Here is a 19,120-nt window from a genome sequence, read left to right as displayed (position 1 = left end):
GCCAAGATTCAAAGCCTGGCATGCGAGTCCACAGCTCTTGTTCAGGCCTTGTAGCTGTGGCATTAGCAATAGGAATGAAGATAATACTGCAGTGATGAGAAAGGGGAAAATTACAAGAGCATAATGGCTAATGTGTATTGAGGATTACTGTGTGCCAGTAATATTAATAATTGTTTCATGAGTGTTATTTGATCTTTAGACCAGCCTTTAAGATTATTTTTATTTTAGTTGTGAGGATACTGAGGCATAGAGTTTGATGAATTTACCTAAGACCACATGGCTGGTAAAGTTGAAACCAAATTCAGGCTGCCGAGCCATAGTTTCTATATTTCCCCTTCTGTGTCTCTTTGGGATTGTGTTGAAAAACAAGCACTTCACTAACCTTCTAGCATATAGTAGGTTTTTATTAAATATTTGTTGATTAAATACATAACCCATATTTAGACGAGAAAACTTACACTTTTTGCCTCTTACACAGCACCTTAAAATTTTACTTTTTTTGTAAACTTTGTGCTAGACACTGATGGGATCCCAAGATGTTTTTTTAATTTTAGAATCTTTGGTAGTGGTTTAAGTTTAGCACCAAAAGTGGTCTGTTTTCAGCTCTGCAAACTAGTGTTTAAAAACTATTTTATTTAACATTTTACATTTATTAAATAAAAATATTTTAAGCAATTAAAAGATGTAGGAAAAGGGAAATGTAACAAATCATTGTAACATACCCATTGTCCAGGACTGGATAATTGTGTTATTCATATAATTTTTCTATTGAATGCTAATTTTTGTTTGTTTTCTGCTTAAAGCCATATCCAGAAGACCCAGCAGTTTATAAACCACTCTCCCAGGAAGAACTGCAAAGGATAAAGAATGAGAAAAAACAGAAACAAAATGAGAGAAAACAGAAAATATCAGAAAATCGCAAACATTTGGCTAGTGTACGTGTTGTACAAAAAAACCTTGTCTTTGTTGTAGGTCTGTCTCAGCGCCTAGCAGACCCAGAGGTAAGTTTTCGTCTATTTTCTTTCTCATCTTGACATTTTTTTCTTTTGCTTCTAATATTTGGAAATACGAGCTGACCCTGCCCAACTGCAAGACACCACTGAAAATATTAAAACTTAGGAGAAAATAACAAATTTAAAAATAATCACTAAGAAACCAATAACCAGTTGTGATCTTAGGCAAGTTTTAATCTTTCTTGGCCTTGTTTTCTTCAGTTGTGAAACTAGGCATTTGAACTAGATTTCTGAAGTCCTGTTTAGAGCTGATAACCTAAAACTTGGATAATAGTTCTGTTTTGCTGTCAGGGCTAACATGTGACATGACTACTTTCTTTCTGTAGCTATATAAGGACCAACAGTGGAGATGCAGTTACATGAACCTGCTAGAGAGCTGTAATCTTTTAAATCCTGCCCAACTAGCAGTTCTTATTTATAGAACAGTTAAAGAACTGTTGTTATACTGTATCATCACTCTTGACTCATTCATTTCAAGCCAGTTTGTGGGAAAGAGGGAGAATTTGATGTAGGGAAATAATGGATCAGGTTTTTTGTCATTTGTTTGGGGGCAGGAGAGATCTTACCTCTTCTCTCTCTTTCCATCACTGGTCTTATTTGGGTACTATTGAACTTATAACTTGCCCTGATGCCTTTGAATGCACATCTGCTAACTTGTAGTTTCTGATATTCCAGGAGGTACTGACTAGATTAATGGGAAGGCAGCTAGAAGCTGATTGACAGCCAGAGTGCTGACTTCAGTCAGAGAGAGCTAGAGTTTGGGGAACTGCCTGCAGTACTTATTGAGAAGGTTTTGAAAGAATGCTCGTCATGGTACCAATCAGAGGGAGGAGTATAGTGATTATGCTTAGGAGGGTGGAAATCATCAGACTTGGCTAAGCTAAAGACCCCAGGAGGAGGAAATTTACGGAGTCTAAACACTGATTTTTTAAAATTTAATTTAGAGAGAATAATACACATTTATTGATGATGAGTTTAGATGTTATTGAGGTTAGGGTGGGCTTCCAGATCAGGGGAGGAGAAGGTCAGAAAGATAATACTAAGAAGGCTCTGTCATTGACAGTAAATATGGTAGCAACCCAAGAATTTTCTAGGACCTAAGTCCAGGGATGCTGGCCTTAGTGAGCTACATGATCCTCAGGAATCCACATTCTTTCCAAAGTCAAGAGTTCATGGAGGAAAAGACGTCTTCAGTAAGATGTTAAGGAGGGAGCGCATTCTAGACCTGTGATTCATCCTCACAGCCAGTTCTTCCTCTTCCTAAGCTACGTAACTCCCAGGTAGGCACAATGCACCTTCACCCTTGCCCGTTTCCTTGAATACCACCCAGAGTTTATCAACCCATCTCTCTTTCAGGTCTGCCATTTGTCCTAACCAGAGGGCACTCTTGCCACTGCAAGTTTATTTCCCTGCCTCTGTTTGCTCCTACTAATCTTATTGATTAGAATCTCCTTTCGTGTTTCTGAAACTGCTACTCCAGTGAACTAATGGAAGTTTTATCTTGATTTGAAAACCCTTAGATGGGAATGTACTTGATTTTTTAAATACTTCCTGGATCTGGTCAGCTGTAGAGCTGGAGGAGGTATACAGAGCAGCACTGGAAGGTTGGGTGCTTTTTCTGTTCTATGTTAGTATGCGAAGTGGCTCGCTGTGAAGTATTTGACATTGGATATATGGAAATATGGTGATGAGAAGTGTGCTCTGCCTATTCCCTGTATTTTCTTTATTCATTTTAGTAATACTTTGCTGTTGACTTATGTTTAGGCAGAATCTTTAGTGTTCAACTTAATATAAAAAGTTTAAGTTTAAACCACTTGAATTTCTCTTGCCTGGGCAGGCCATTTCTGCTCAACCATAGGCCATCTGCAGATACATTGAGGCCCAACAGTGTTCTGTGTCCATGGAATTCTTTTTGTTCAGTGCAAATACAGTTCAGTTTTCAAATAAGCATTTATGGAGTACCTGAAGTGTAAGTCTGTAAGACACTGAGCATACAGCAATAAGAAGGTAGTCACTGCTTAGCTACAGAAGTAACAGTCCACTATGAGAAGTGTGCTGTGGAGGCACAAAGGCTAGCACCTGACCTTTGGGGGGTGGTATATACCCTGTGTTATCTTTGGGGTAAGTGCTTCTGGCACAGGAACTGTACAGATGTTTCTGGATGGGACAGTGCTCGGGCTGCAAGTGATTTGTGTGGCTGGAGGAGCAATGGTGATTGATAATGGAGCCTGAAGGCTTTCTCACCTGGCTCTACAGAGTGACATGGCTAGATTTGTGCTTGGAAAATCTCATTCTGGCTGCAGTGCGACGTGTCAGCATAATTGTATACATAATCTTATGTTGTTATTGAAGGAGCTATGCTCAAATAGTGGTCATAAACTTCCCATAAGTCAGTGGTCTTCAACCTTATCAGACACACTTTTCAAAACTAGTATTTTATCACACCCTTTGATTTTCACAAAGTGACTTCTTGATAATATAACCTGTCTACATACATAATTTGCAAAATACTTAAAGGAGAAATAAAAGGAAAGTAATTATAAAAAGACTATTTCTAATTATAAATACTTGGGTAACACTACTCTAGAACCTTGCTATTAAAGGTCTGGCCTCTGGGCCAGTAGCCCAGAGTATCACCTGGGAGTTTGTTATGTAGACTCTCAGGCCCTGCCTCAGACCGCTGCACCAAAATCTGCATCTTAGCCCTGGCCGGTTGGCTCAGTGGTAGAGCGTTGGCCTGGCGTGCAGAAGTCCTGGGTTCGATTCCCAGCCAGGGCACACAGGAGAAGCGCCCATCTGCTTCTCCATCCCTCCCCCTCTCCTTCCTCTCTGTCTCTCTCTTCCCCTCCCGCAGTGAGGCTCCATTGGAGCAAAGATGGCCCGGGCGCTGGGGATGGCTCCTTGGCCTCTGCCCCAGGCGCCAGAGTGGCTCTGGTCACGACAGAGTGACGCCCCCGGAGGGGCAGAGCATCGCCCCCTGGTGGGAAGAGCGTCGCCCCCTGGTGGGCGTGCCGGGTGGATCCCGGTTGGGCGCATGCGGGAGTCTGTCTGACTGTCTCTCCCCGTTTCCAGCTTCAGAAAAATATTAAAAAAAAAATTAAAAAATCTGCATTTTAACTAGGTCTAAAAATGACTTATATGTGTGTGCAAGTTAGTGAAGTACTGTTTTTCAGTATATAATAAAATCTTAAGTTTAACTATGTTTATAGAATCACTGTGAATGTGGTAGCTACAATGCAGATTGCTACAGGTGTATCATTGGCAACTTGGGAACCATGAAATGTCAGTGACAATTACTGAAACAACTCTCAGTAAAATTCCAATCAAAGCATTTGTACTCTTCTCTTAATTACATATTATTTGCTTTCCTGCAAGTTCAAAATATGTCAAAACTGGGGGGAACTACTTTATGTTTATGTATAATACGGGATTTGTTTCTAGGTTCACTTAATTATAAAGAGTCTTCTCAGCTCCGTGAATATTTTGCAGGACATTTCAAAAGCTGTGCAGGACAATGCTTTGTTGTGCTGTTTTTCAGGACTAGTCCAAGAATTCTGAGCTGTCCTGGCTCCCATCCACTGACCAACAATAGTGTCTCCCAGTTACTTTGACAGCCTTCCCCAATAAAAGCTCCCACAGATTTCCAAAATGCCCCCTTGCACGCTGACTTCATTCAGAACTCTGCCCTAAACTCGGACGTAATGCGTGATGCTGACGCAGCCCAGACTGACCAGCCAGAGCCCTTTAAGCAGGTATTTGGCTGTGAGCCTTTTGCTGAGTTTGCATGCATCCAGCTGGAATATTGAATGAAGTTAGTTCTACACTCCACTGGCCAGGAAACTTTTAAAAATATACTATTCCCACCCCCCTCAACCCTGAGATTTTGCTGTGAACAACCCCGAGGGTCATTGCCTTTGCTACTATTACTATCATAATCCTTGGGATTTGGTTGGAAAAGTGTAATCACATCACCTTCTAATTCATTAAAATCTGTTGTAGGAAACATGACAACCTCATATTTATAAGAATCTCAAATAGAATATGGTAAAAGTAATTAAAGTTAACCCTTGAACAATGTGGGGGTTAAGAACCACTCAAAAATCTACATATAACTTTTGGCTCACCCAAAATTTAATCAATGATAGCCTACTGTTGCCTAAGGCTTACTAATCATATAAACAATCAATTAACACATGGGATTTTGTATGTTTATGTATTGTGTACTATGTTCTTAAAATAAAGTGGGCTATAGAAAAGGTATTATTAAGAAAATCATAGGAAGAATAAATTTACAGTACTGATTTATCAATACCACTTTATGTTGTGTGTATACAAGATGAATCATCGTCAGTACCTACATCAATATGGCTTATATGGTACAAAACACTTTGGTGTTGTATTACTAGCACTAAACCTCAAAAATGGAGGATAATTGAAAAACAAGTTTATATATAGTTGCAGATATAACAATTCATTCATTGATAATGAAGAAGAAAATAGGGTTGTTTTATGATATCCTAGTGTAGTCTGTATGATTTCTTCATGGAGGCCCAGCTTGTGCAGTAATGAATGAACTATTAAAAATATTTTATGGCATACACTATTATAGTCATATTAATAACACACTATTGGGAACATTACATTAAATAAAAAACTACTTATAATGATAGTTTGATATGCAGTTTCTTCAATTATGAGAGAGGTATACTGTACAGTAATGTAATTCTTTGAAAGCAAACTTAAAAAACAGTAAGAGGCCCTAGCCAGGAGGTTCCGTGGGTAAAGCTTTGACCTGCCTGTGCACCAGAGGTCATGCCAGTCCTTCTCCCACTGTTTGGTTCGGTTTCCACACCCGCGTCATGGAAGGGCCCATGTCGTGTGAGGAGGCAAAAGCAACCGAATTGGCGGCACCCTTCTGCCAGGTTGTCCTGTCAGTTTCTAGTGCTGCTTCTCCCTGGAGCCTGGCTCCGGTTGGAAGCACTCATCTCCACAAGTTGTCTCTGCTGATTCTTCTCACGGATGTCTGTTAGCTTTTGTGTTTCTCCAAGAATCCGTATCTTGAAACCCTTCACCTCCCACCTTTTCTGCCATATTCTTCATTGGCTCTGTCCTTAAACCTATGCTGTCATGCACGGCATCTGGACAGTTTTCCCCAGCAGGAGTTGATTGTTCTGGGCTTGATAGTTTTCTCAGCTCTCGCTATAACAACAATGCATCTTCAGTGGTGTCCTCCTTCCAGACTTTCCTGGTGCTCTATCAGGTTCCCTTCCATACCCTTGGCAGTCCTTTCCAGAGAGCCCCACATGTAATGAGCCTTCAAGGTCCTCGTGACCCTGATCTAGAGGCTGAGTTAAGAGACATTGTGTTTGGGGGCAAGTAGATCACTTCAGTGTTGAAGTAATGGGGTCTGGGTCATACCCTTGGCAGTCCTTTCCAGAGAGCCCCACATGTAATGAGCCTTCAAGGTCCTCGTGACCCTGATCTAGAGGCTGAGTTAAGAGACATTGTGTTTGGGGGCAAGTAGATCACTTCAGTGTTGAAGTAATGGGGTCTGGGTGGCCAGGCATTGCCCAATATCAAAGGAACTTTAAAAGAGAATCGCTTACTGGCAAGGTACTTCCTGACATAGGGACAACATGTTGATGGAACCAATCCAAGAAAAAGGATTGTTGTCATTGTCTAGGCCTTCTCGTTGTGCCACTAAATGACTGTCAGCTCTTGTTTATCTTTCCCTTCAAAGCTCGGGGCTAGCCCCTTATAGATAAGGGTGCTCCTGATCATACCCCTCACCGCATTTGTACAAAAACGGTAGAGTTAACCTATCTCTTTCTACTTCAAATCCTGGTGCTCGCCTCTCTTCCTTACTAATAAATGTCTTGTGGCATTTCCACCCCAGAATAGGGGACTTTTGCATGCATTACAAACCTGTTCAGGCAGATATCCATTCTCAATGATTTTCTTAATGGTGTCTAGGAACTTGTCTGCTCCTTCTTGGTCGACAGAGGCTGTTTCTCCTGTTATCTCAACATTTTTAAAGCCAAACTTCTTTCTAAAACTATCAAACCATCCTTCATTCACATTGAATTCTTTAGCTTTAAAAGCTCTTTCACCTTTCTTTTGCTTAGTCATATAATGACTTTGATTTTTTTTTCACATCATATTAGAGTCTGTAGATATGACTCTCTTATAACCATATTGCATTTTTCAATACAAGAGAAAAAGGCATTTTTCTGAAGTCTACGGTTTTCGCAAATGCTGATGTAGCTGCATCAAGGGCTTCACAAGTTTCCTTTTTTTACATGGTTCTTATGCTGAATTCATTTATCTTAAAATGGCGGCTGCCACAGCTGCAGACCTCAGTCTCCGATTATATATCAAGCACTTCAGCTTTTTCTCATAATGTCATTACTTTCCTCTGCTTCTTGGGAGCACGTCCAGCATCACTAGTGGCACTTCATATGGGTGCCATGGTGTTATTCAAGATGTATGGCGTTGGACTAAACACCGTGAAAAATACCTGAGAACCTTAAGAGATCACTTTTTACTGTGACACCTGATGTACTGAGAGACAGTTGTTCCACATGGAGATGATTAGCATCACATGGTATTAGAAGTGGATACTTGTAGTACTTGAGCTCACCACAGTAGCAACAGGAGGTGACTGTGAAGCTATTATAGCAGCACAGTATGTATTGCAGGTAATTTTATAAAGTTACGATTTAATATTGCATCTTTCAACTGCAAATGGCACCATGTATGGTCTATGTTGGGTAAGTTTTGAAGAATTTAAATTTTTATGTTAGATTTGTGTATATTTTATGCTAGGATAATAAAATAGACTGGTATCTACATATACAGTATTTTATGTATTCATCACATCTATAACTTAATTTTTTTTAATATTTCTAGGCTATGTGGTTCATCTGTGAGTTTTTTCAAATTGTTGCAAATCTCCAAAAAATTTTCTAGTAACTGAAAAAAAAATTTGTGTATAAGTGGACCCACACAGTTCAAATGGTGTTGTTCAAGGGTCATCTGTATATTAAATTGCAAACTGTTAAGAATTGATGACGCCTCTGTCGTATACTGTTTCACAGGGCTTTGATTCTGTCTGATGCAGAACATATCTGAACTTGGCCAGTTTGCCAGTATGTACCTTGATAAAAAAAAAAACCTCTCCCATGATTTGCAACTACCTCAAAACTATATTCTGTTCTTTTCCTAAAATTTTTTTTTAGACCTACTGATCCTACAGCCTCTCCAGAAAACAAGCTCTCTTTCAATGAAAGCTTTCTGTTGAAGTGTATGCAAAGTGTTCTTTCCAGACACTTGATAATATTCTCACACACAACTTAGCGAGTAAGTTTTTAAAAGAAGCTAAGTGAGTAGATAAGGTGATTACAAGTATGAGGGGGAAGTAATCATGAAGAAGTAACCTAGATCAGGGGTCCCCAAACTTTTTACACAGGGGGCCAGTTCACTGTCCCTCAGACCGTTGGAGGGCCACCATATACAGTGCTCCTCTCACTGACCACCAGTGAAAAGATGCCCCTTCCGGAAGTGCGGTGGGGGCCAGATAAATGGCCTCAGGGGCCCGCAATTTGGGGACACCTGACCTAGATAATAGAGAACGAAATGTATATAGTTTTTCCAACTGTTTTTTTTTCCATATGTATCACCTCACTTACATTATTTACCAAGAAAAGAGGGGAAAAAATTGAAGAGGTAAGAAATGGTAAAATTGGTTGGCATAAGAAAACTAAATAAATACACACACACACACACACACACACACACACACAGTGATAAATCGTAAAAGCATTGATAATTGAGAAGCATTCTGTTACCATATTGGGAATTTGTAGCTCATAAACAATGCTTTAATATATCAAATATTATATGCAGTAGATTTATGAGTAAAGACTGTTTTCTACTTAGGTCCTTGAGTTTTTATCTCTGTCTTTAATACATAATTTTGGTCATTGTTTTGAGAAATAATTTCTTACAGGGATCGATCATCTGTTGAAAATGTGGTCAGGATATTTCATCTGTTTTGTGTTTATTGTAAACATAAGATCCTAGAGGATTGGTGCTGAAAGTAGAACATAATAGGAAAAAACAAACTTAGTGAAGTCTCAGTTTCTATTCAGTGGGTCAATAAAAAAATAGCTTTTAGACTCTGTTGATGATTTCCTGTAGGTTAAATACACACATTGTAATTAGGAAATAGTCACATTTATTAGAAAACATTAAAAGTTATTTTTCTTTCATTGAAGAGTGTATGTCCCTATTATAAGGATCAAGTTGATGAAAATGGGAACAATTTATACTTTATTTCTTTTTCTTTTCTAGGTTTTAAAACGACCAGAATATTTTGGGAAGTTTGGTAAAATACATAAAGTTGTCATCAATAATAGCACATCATATGCAGGCTCACAGGTAACTAATTACAGGGATTTTTACCTTTCTCCCTATGGTCTGGGTTTGACTTAAGCTATTCAGAAGGAAAATTTACTTTGTGTGGTTAGGAAACTTGAGGGTCAAGGACTTCAGTAGTGTAGTGACCTCTATTGGTGGTGTGGGGCAATTTTTGGTGCTCATTGGACTCTCCCAGACTAACAGTGGATTGATAGTAATACAAGTGAATAGTAAAACAAAGATTTAGTGATGGTTAGGGGGGAGGGTTGAGTCTGTTGTTAGTCTAGAATTAGATAATGATTTCTAATTAATATTTTCAGATATTGAAAAACTTAATAGAGCATATTTGTTAAACTGCTATTAGCAGATAGACTATTCTTGCAAAGTTCATTTAGTTTTGGGAGAACGTAATTTGACACAGTATCTTCAGATTTTAGTTTTTAAAATCTAACATTCAAAGTTTGTTTTTTGTAACTTTGATGAGCATGTCAAATGACTTTAAAAGAATACATGACAGTTCAAAGATGACATTCATTGGCCCTGGCCGGTTGGCTCAGTGGTAGAGCGTCAGCCTGGCGTGCGGAAGTCCTAGGTTCGATTCCTGGCCAGGGCACACAAGAGAAGCGCCCATCTGCTTCTCCACCCCTCCCCCTCTCCTTCCTCTCTGTCTCTCTTTTCCCCTCCCGCAGCCAAGGCTCCATTGGAGCAAAGTTGGCCCGGGTGCTGAGGATGGCTCCGTGGCCTCTGCCTCAGGCGCTAGAGTGGCTCTGGTCACAACAGAGTGATGCCCTGGATGGGCAGAGCATCATCCCCTGGTGGGCGTGCTGGGTGGATCCCGGTCGGGCACATGCGGGGGTCTGTCTGACTTCCTCCCCGTTTCCAGCTTCAGAAAAATACAAAAAAAAAAAAGATGACATTCATTGATACATATGATAGTCTGCTTAAGAACAGATAAAATTCATTAAATGTGCTTATTTTCAAATGAACTAGTAGATGGTTTAATTAAAACTTTTACAACTTCTAGTTATTGTGATTATTATTAATGATAGTAGTAGTAAAGGCTTTTAGAATTTTCTAGGCAAATTGCAAGATAATTATTTTAAATGTTTTTGTTGAATTTGAAACTAATAACGGGGTTTTCACCTAGGGTCCAAGTGCCAGCGCTTATGTAACCTATATCCGGTCAGAAGACGCTCTGAGAGCCATACAATGTGTCAACAATGTAGTGGTGGATGGCAGAACGCTTAAGGTAACATGGTTCCCTTGATTTTTATTTAAAGGGGAAAGGGTGAAATGTAGTAAGTAGAGCAGTACGTAGCATATTACATACTACATTTGAAGGGAGTGTATTTGAAGATTGCTTCTTAGGCACCCATGCCAACCTAAACCAGCTGGTTTGTTTACTGCCGACTTAGGTAGGGTCCTGTTTTGCCAAATAAGAATAAACACTTACGTTATTAGGAAATAATCTTTTAAAATCTGCTGTATTTACACATATCTTATTCTGCAAAAACGAATCTGTTATTCTTATCGGAAGTAGATAATAGTTCTGATTTGGTGTTCTTAAATATTTGGACATTGTTCAGTGCAGGTTGAAGGGAAAGGTCCCACCAAGCAATGCCTAGTGTAAATGGAAGAAGAATGGCATAATTACAAAAGGAAAGTTGCCTTCTTATGTGCCTAGCTCTACTCATCCATGGAACAGATTTTGTCTCTTCTCATCTCTAGGGACGATTTGGATGCTCAATTCCTGTTAGTTCTTCCAAACGAGCATCATCTTTAATAAACACTACTATTAATAGTTTATTTCTCTAGTATTCACAGCCATACTTCGTGTTTTGTCAAGTCTGTGTCTCATTTTAGGTGAAGTGAAAACACAAAACATGGACATTCTTATTGTGGTGTCATTTCACATTTTGGGTCCTTTTCTATCCTCCCCCCTTTCTGCAGGCATCTCTAGGTACAACAAAATACTGCAGTTACTTCTTAAAGAATATGCAGTGTCCAAAACCTGACTGCATGTATCTACATGAATTGGGGGACGAGGCGGCCAGCTTCACAAAAGAGGAAATGCAGGTAGTAAACTAATGTGAATTATCTAATCTGCAGAAAAAGGGAAGATTCTTTTTTATAAGTTAAAATTGCTAAAGTAGGGGTTTTATTATTATTTTTTTAACTGGCATTACTTTAAAGTAGCATTTTCTAAACAGTGTTTCATAGAATGTCAGTTCTGTATGAATAAAAATTGGTCTTTGGTTCACTAAGTTTGGAAATGCTAGATTAGTGAATATAAAAAGATTTCTTCCTGTGGGACTGACTGCTCAAGAGTCTTTAATAGTACATATCCAAGATAGGAATGTACAATAGGAACTTTATTGACCCACAAAAGCATTTTGGGAAATGCTACTTTACGAGGAAGGTCAGCAAAATGACAGCTAAGTGCAACACTGTAATTATGAATTGTGTCTCCCCCCCCCCATGTCTACTCTTTACAGCATGGTAGAAAATATTCTATCCAGCTGGTAAGCTCACATTATTTTTGTAAAATGATTCTACCCATGAGAGTATCCTGTAAAGGGCAAATTGAAGGCTTATTATGTTCAGTTTTACATTTCCTCTTCTGTCTGTCTCCTTTTGATTTGTAGTATAAAGATGTCTCTACAAGTAAAAATGTTGACCATATGGCATATTAAATGAGGATTATACCAAAGCACAATGCTGCACTTCCCTATTATAGATGAGAACTTCAGATTGTTGCTGTGGACTTTTGCAGGAATGCTCCTCATTTAGAAGGTGGGGGGCACTGACTGCTACCTTTCATTCTCCAGCTCAAGCTAGAGAAAGTCTAGTAGGGGCTCCTTTAAGAGTAGATTATTAAATAAAATGAAATAATATCTTTTTTGACATGGAGTTACTACAGATTAAATCCCATTATAATAATAAATACATTGGAATTTTGTGACAGTGTTGTCTTTCTGATCCAAAAACAGTGTTAAAATAAGATCTTTGTTGGATGACTTATTTCTTCATTATATAGGAAGTGCTTTTTAAGTTTTTCTTTTATTTGTTTGTTTGCTTGTTTTTGGACAAAATCTGAGATTTATGTAACTCTTTTAAACTGAATTTTGATTAGTGTGCAGTGTGCTTTACTCACAGGTACTATTACAGTGAAAATCTCTGTTGAAGACTATCTGAGCTCCAGTTGATCTCATTTTCAAGTAGTATTGAACAGTAAAATAGGCAACACCCAAAACTAATATAACATATTGTGTGTATGTCAACTGTAATTGAAAAAAATTTAATTTTTTTAGAAAGTAAAACTAAAAAAGAAAAAAAAAAGACAGTTCCTTAGAACTTAATTTGTAATGGTATTTAACCTGTTTTGTGAACTGCCCCTGTAGAATCATTTGAATATCACTGTGAGGCTAATCAAAGCCATAATATTTGTTGAACTATTGACCACAAAAAAAAATTTCAAGGCTTTTCATGTGTTAAAGATATAAAATCCATCTCTAACTGTATTTTTCTTAGCAATTTAAAATTTATTTCATGTCATTGCCCAGAATTCCTCTTACTCTTCTTTACTTGAGTTTAAATTTACTTTGTAGAAGGGTTTCTTTGTTAAAATATTTCCTCAAAGTAGAAAGGAAATTTGAACAAATTATAACGTGGCAAACGTCAGAAGATTTTTCTGTTGTCACTAACTCAAAGTTCAGTACCCTCTGAAACTGAAACAGGCCAGAGCCCTCCCAGAACAGGGAACGATGCATTGTGTGCATGTGTGATACCGTTTTGCCTAGTTAGATGGTAATGCCCTACCCTTGCTTGTTTTTATTGCTTTGTGTTGATCTGTTCTGTTTCGGTTTGAGTTTTCCACCATAGCACCTATTTAGACCACACTTTAAAAACAATTAACCATCCTAAAGGTAAGTAAATATGCTGTTCCAGTCATGATATTATTACAGATAGCAAAAAGTTATTCAAAGTAATTTCATTGTAATTTTTTTCTGTATATGACTAGTTTCCACAGTCAGTCTTTGCCTAATTCTCCCCAATGTTTGTGACATTGCTTTCTGCTATATAACCAACTACAGTAAATACAGAATTTTTTTTGTTGAGTATAGAGCAGTGATTGCCAGACTTTTTCTATAAAGGGCCTATTGGTAAATACTTAAGGCTTCTGAGTCACACGGTCTCTGCAGCAGTTACTTGACTCTGCTGTTGTAGCATGAGAGCAGCCACCGACAACTCCTAAGTAATAGACACTTCATAAATGACTGTTTATTAATGAATGAACATGACTGTTCCCATAACACTTTACGTACTTACAAAAAACAAGGTGGCTGGCTGTAAACTGACAACCCCTCGTCTAGAGTTTAAAACATTAAATGTTATATAGAAACAAAGAAGTTTTAGTCTAGAAAACAATTGGCTGATTTTCAGTGTTCTTTTTTTTTTTTTTTTTTTTGTATTTTTCTGAAGCTGGAAACGGTGAGAGACAGCCAGACAGACTCCCGCATGCGCCCAACCGGGATCCACCTGGCACGCCCATCAGGGGCGATGCTCTGCCCCTCCGGGGCGTCGCTCTGCCTTGACCAGAGCCACTGTAGCGCCTGGGGCAGAGGAAAAGGAGCCATCTCCAGCGCCTGGGCCATCTTTGCTCCAGTGGAGCCTTGGCTGCGGGAGGGGAAGAGAGAGACAGAGAGGAAGGGGGGGGTGGAGAAGCAAATGGGCACTTCTCCTATGTGCCCTGGCCGGGAATCGAACCCGGGTCCCCCGCACGCCAGGCCTACGCTCTACCGCTGAGCCAACCGGCCAGGGCCTGATTTTCAGTGTTCTTCAGAAAATTTAGTAATGGCCTATTACAATACTTAATTTTCATGTGAAGATGGGGTTTAAAAGTAGATTTAAAAGGGACCTTCAAGTTTTATTGAGCTAGCAAAAATGTTATTTGGTTCTTAATATACTTTTCTACACAATAAAGTGGTGGATGAAATGTCTTAATTAATGGAATATATTAGTTTTGTTGGGAGAACTTTCATTGATCCAGAAAAGGTTTTGTGATACCCTGCTCATAGGTTTCTCTGACATGAAAAACACTTGCATGTTTTATTTAGGGTATCTTTAATAATTCAGAAAGTAATTCAGTATTGTATACCAGCCATTTTGTGGACCCCACTGCAGTTTTAATTTCTTCTTCCATTAGGCAGGTAAACACCAAGAATATGAACAGAAGCTACTACAAGAATTATATAAATTAAACCCCAATTTTCTTCAATTATCTACGGGTTCAGTTGATAAGAATAAGAACAAAGTGACCCCACTGCAGAGGTATGATACGTAAGTACCGACGTTAGTGTCATCAGACACCTTACCTTCGTGTCTGTCCATCTTTCCTTTTCCTTCTACATCATTTTTAGACAGAATCCTTCCTGCAGTGTCTATTATATATGCAGAATTGTTGCCCTATATACAAAATGTTGAGTCAGAATTTCTAGGTTTGAATATTTGAAGAGCCTCTTGATTGCTTCCCATTTTATTGATGTGCAGACTACCCTGAACCATAGGAGCACCCTCACTGATAGAAAGGAAATTAGGGGATATTGGTTATTAAAGGCTCTTGTTACCTAATTGAGTGTTTTTCCCCCTGATGAGGGGAACAGAATAGTGTAAAAGGGGAGGGAGTTATTGAACTATTTATTATGTATTGGGGACACAAATAGTCATGGTTGTCTAGTCTCAAGAATCACTAAAGTCTTGTATTGTCTGAGTGAGGAGAGTATCCCGTATTCAGAATCTTACTCATCTTAGGAGACAGCTCGTTTTTGTGCAGACCTACATTGTGTCAGTGTCTAGACAGACTTGTCTTAGATACTGAGTCCCATTCTGAAATGGTGTGCTTCACATCTTCTTTTATATTTGGTTATGGTCTGTCAGAAAATGGTCTGATTGATAAAAAACAATAATTTGGGGGGTTGTACTCTATCCTGAAGGTTCCTTAAGTTTGATGAGTTAAGATCTTTATTTTTTTAATTTGGTAAGTTTATCTTTTATAAAATGAATTTATTCAAAGTAAATAGCTATAATTAACTTAGATATGTTTCTTTTTTTAAAAGTTATTTCAAAGTTAAATTGCATAAAGTGATGTATTAAATGTCTGGTTGTTACATGTATAGTCTAGTGTCGGTTTAGGACTAAAATAATGTAAGGGCCATTTTTCAAATACAAGGCATAACTACACAGATTATTGTCAGAGTCAGTTTCTTCAAAAGTGTATTTAAATTCTTGAAGTCCTTGTTAAGTTTCTTTGCTTTGATAGTAAAGATTATTTATAGATAATTTAATTCTTGTTTATATACATACACACCCATATGTGCATGTTTATGTAGATAAACAGTGTGTCCGTAAAGTCATGGTGCACTTTGACTGGTCACAGGAAAGCAACAAAAGACAATAGAAATGTGAAATCTGCACCAAATAAAAGGAAAACTCTCCCAGTTTCATACCTATTCAGTGCAGTTCGATGTGGGCTCACGCACAGATTTTTTAGGGCTCCTTAGGTAGCTATCCCATATAGCCTCTACAGACTCATCACTGATTGATGGCTTACCAGAATGGGGTTTCTCCACCAAACTGCTGGTCTCCTTCAACTGCTTATCCCACCGAGTAATGTTATTCCTATGTGGTGGCGCTTCGTTATAAACCTGCCGATATTCACGTTGCACTTTGGTCATGAATTCGAATTTAGCAAACCACAGAACACACTGAACTTCCCTCTGTACCGTCCACATCTCGACTGGCATGGCCGTGAGCTGCTCCGCTGTATACACGGTGTTACGTCATCATCTGCACATGTGCTCATGCTGCCACATCATCCTACAGAAACTGGGAGGGTTTTCCTTTTATTTGGTGCAGATTTCACATTTCTATTGTCTTTTGTTGCTTTCCTGTGACCGGTCAAAAGTGCACCATGACTTGACGGACACACTGTATATAGAAGAGGCCACAAAGGAAAACATAAAATTACTGTATAATAAACTGTGTGAACTTTGTATATATCCACACTAAGAATAAAAGCCATGCCCAAAAGAAATCTCTCTGGGTTGATAATCTTTGACCCATTTCATTGGTCTTTTTGAACCTATTCTTTTCTACCATATATGTTTATTATGAACATATGCTATTGCTTACCTCGTTGGTTGCTGACTAGTGCTTCTTATAAGAATTAGGGGTATTGTAAAAATTTATTTCAGATGCTTATAACACTTATCATTGTTCTCATTAAAAAGGTCATTCGAATTAAAATCCTATTTTTGGTATACAGCCCCTGGAGAATTCAGAGCAGGAATTTAAATTTTAAATGATCTCTTTGAGATAATATTTATTTCCTGAATATAAAAATGATATAAAAGCACACAGAAGTACATATTGTATGTATCTCAGTGCTCAGATGTTTTCATTTAAAATGATTTGATGAATTCCTTGTAGTATTTTTTCCCTTCCTATGGCTGTATATAAACACAAAATACATTGGTTTGTTACCTTTTAAGACTTAATACCCATTAGTATGAGTATTTTCCCATGTCATGAAATCAATATTTTATGGCTGCCAAGCAAACCATTATATATGAGTATTTCAAATTAATTAAACTAGTCTTCTTTTGGTGTATATTATGTCATTTTCATTTTGATGCTATTATTTATAACACTGTGATGAATATTTTTTAATATAAACATTTTGATTATCTCCGATATTCTTAGACATTAGAGCTGCTGAGTCAAAGATTGAGTACTTATTTCCTTCCGTTGAGTGTTTTTTCCTGCACATGTGCCAATTTGATAAACAAAAAAGCTGTCTCATTTTAATTTGTATTTAATGAAGTTAAGTTTTTCTGCATAGTGAATTCATACTGTTTGCCATATTTTATTGGTATATTTAAGTGTTTTATGTGCAGTAAAGAGATCTAAACTTTCCCCAGTGAGTAGACCAATCTATTTGTATTTCAAAATACTTGCATTTATAAATCCAGTTTAGAAGAATAGATATTATACAATAGAACATTGAGCCATCCCAGACATTAGCATGTATCTTTCTAAGTCATTGGTGTCTCTCAGGAAAGATTTATTTTTGTCTTCTTCTTGTTTGATTGTATTGGACCTTCCACTGCCACTTCTTCCTGTTTGAGAATCCATAGGCTAAAAATTTAGGAACAGTGTAAATTTTATTTAGACAATTAATTTTAATGGGGTGACATTGATCAATTAGAGTACATAGATTCAGAGAAAACATCTCTAGATCATTTTGACATTTGATTATGTTGTATACCCATCACCCAAAATCAAAATGTCCTCCATCACCTTTTATTTGGTTTTCTTTATGTCCCTCCCCTCCCCCATCTGCTTCTTCTCCCTTCCCCCCCCCCCCCGGTAACCACCACACTCTTGTCCATGTCTGTGAGTCTCAATTTTGTGTCCCACCTGTGTATGGAATCATACAGTTCTCAGTTTTTTCTGACTTTCTTGTTTCACTCAGTATAATGTTATCAAGGTCCATCCACATTGTCGTAATGATCCGATGTCATCATTTCTTATGGCTGAGTAGTATTCTATAGTATATATGTACCACATCTTCTTTATCCAGTCATCTATTGAAGGGCTTTTTTGGTTGTTTCTATGTCTGGGCTGCAGTGAACATGGGGCTGCATGTATCTTGACGTTCCAATGTTTTTGAGTTTTGGGGGTATATACCCAGTAGAAGGATTGATTGCTGGGTCATATGGTAGTTCTATTCTTAATTTTTTGAGGAATCACCATACTTTCTTCCATAGTGGTTGTATTACTTTACATTCCCACCAACAGTGAATGAGGGTCCTTTTTCTCCACAGCCTTTCCAACACTTGTTATTACCTGTCTTGTTGATAATAGCTACTCTAACAGGTGTGAGGTGGTATCTATTTGAGAAATTTTTAATCACAATACGAATATATCTTGTTATTTCCAAGTTATTGAGCTTTTTTCTTTATATAGGAAGTTAATGTTAGAATTTACCAAATGGCTTTTTGGCATTTATAATAAGTATTTAGCTCTTTTTTGTGTGTGATCAGTTATGAATAGATTTGCTAATGTTTTATTGGCTTTGCCTGTATACAAAGTATAGTCAGAACATATTCCTAACTGTTTCAGTAGCAGGAAAAGAGTTTCCTAGGAGCAACAAGTTGTAGAGGGGGGAAGACCAAGGAGGATTTAGAACAGTACTTATTTAATGACTTTGCCCAAAGCCAGTGCTACTGAATCTCAGCTGGGGCTTATTACATTTTTGACATGGTTCTGTGCTTTGCATAAGTACCTGATATAGGAATTAGTTCTATGGGGAGAGGGATTGGTTTTTGTTTAAGTAGGTCCCCCAGATTTATTAAGGATGGTTAATAGTCCAAGTTAGCAAGAGTTGTGTTGTTTGTCTGTCTGTGTTGGCAAGCTCCTATAGCTTTCTTTCTTTCTTTCTATGCTAACTCCTGTGCTAGAGTAAGTTTGACTGTCAGTGGTACCAAAGGTATGCTGGGATCCCCATTTCCACATTGTCACCATACAGAGCACAACAGTAGGGACAGATTTATAGATGCTTTCTCCTTCCCACAGGGAAGACTTACCAAGTTAGAAAGATGAGCAGCGTAACTTTCCATGGCCCTACC

The 19,120-nt window shown here is 38.1% G+C and overlaps 1 protein-coding gene across 6 annotated transcripts in view; it reads left to right on the top strand.

Moving 5' to 3' along the window:
• Nucleotides 1-19,120, top strand: part of CNOT4 (CCR4-NOT transcription complex subunit 4) — a 119,484-nt gene that overhangs the window by 57,118 nt on the left and 43,246 nt on the right. For 3 of the 6 annotated variants that reach the window (XM_066362780.1, XM_066362778.1, XM_066362783.1), the window contains exons 3-7: nucleotides 804-1,001; nucleotides 9,366-9,452; nucleotides 10,579-10,680; nucleotides 11,382-11,507; nucleotides 14,638-14,762. In XM_066362780.1, coding sequence (XP_066218877.1) covers nucleotides 804-1,001; nucleotides 9,366-9,452; nucleotides 10,579-10,680; nucleotides 11,382-11,507; nucleotides 14,638-14,762 — 638 coding nt within the window. Of the gene's footprint in view, nucleotides 1-803; nucleotides 1,002-9,365; nucleotides 9,453-10,578; nucleotides 10,681-11,381; nucleotides 11,508-14,637; nucleotides 14,772-19,120 lie in introns of all 6 variants that reach the window. The other 3 variants (XM_066362779.1, XM_066362777.1, XM_066362781.1) reach the window with 1 other exon arrangement.

This window comes from Saccopteryx leptura, chromosome 2 (assembly GCF_036850995.1).
Source record: "Saccopteryx leptura isolate mSacLep1 chromosome 2, mSacLep1_pri_phased_curated, whole genome shotgun sequence".
NCBI lineage: Eukaryota > Metazoa > Chordata > Mammalia > Chiroptera > Emballonuridae > Saccopteryx > Saccopteryx leptura.
This window is presented reverse-complemented; position numbering and strand designations above follow the sequence as displayed.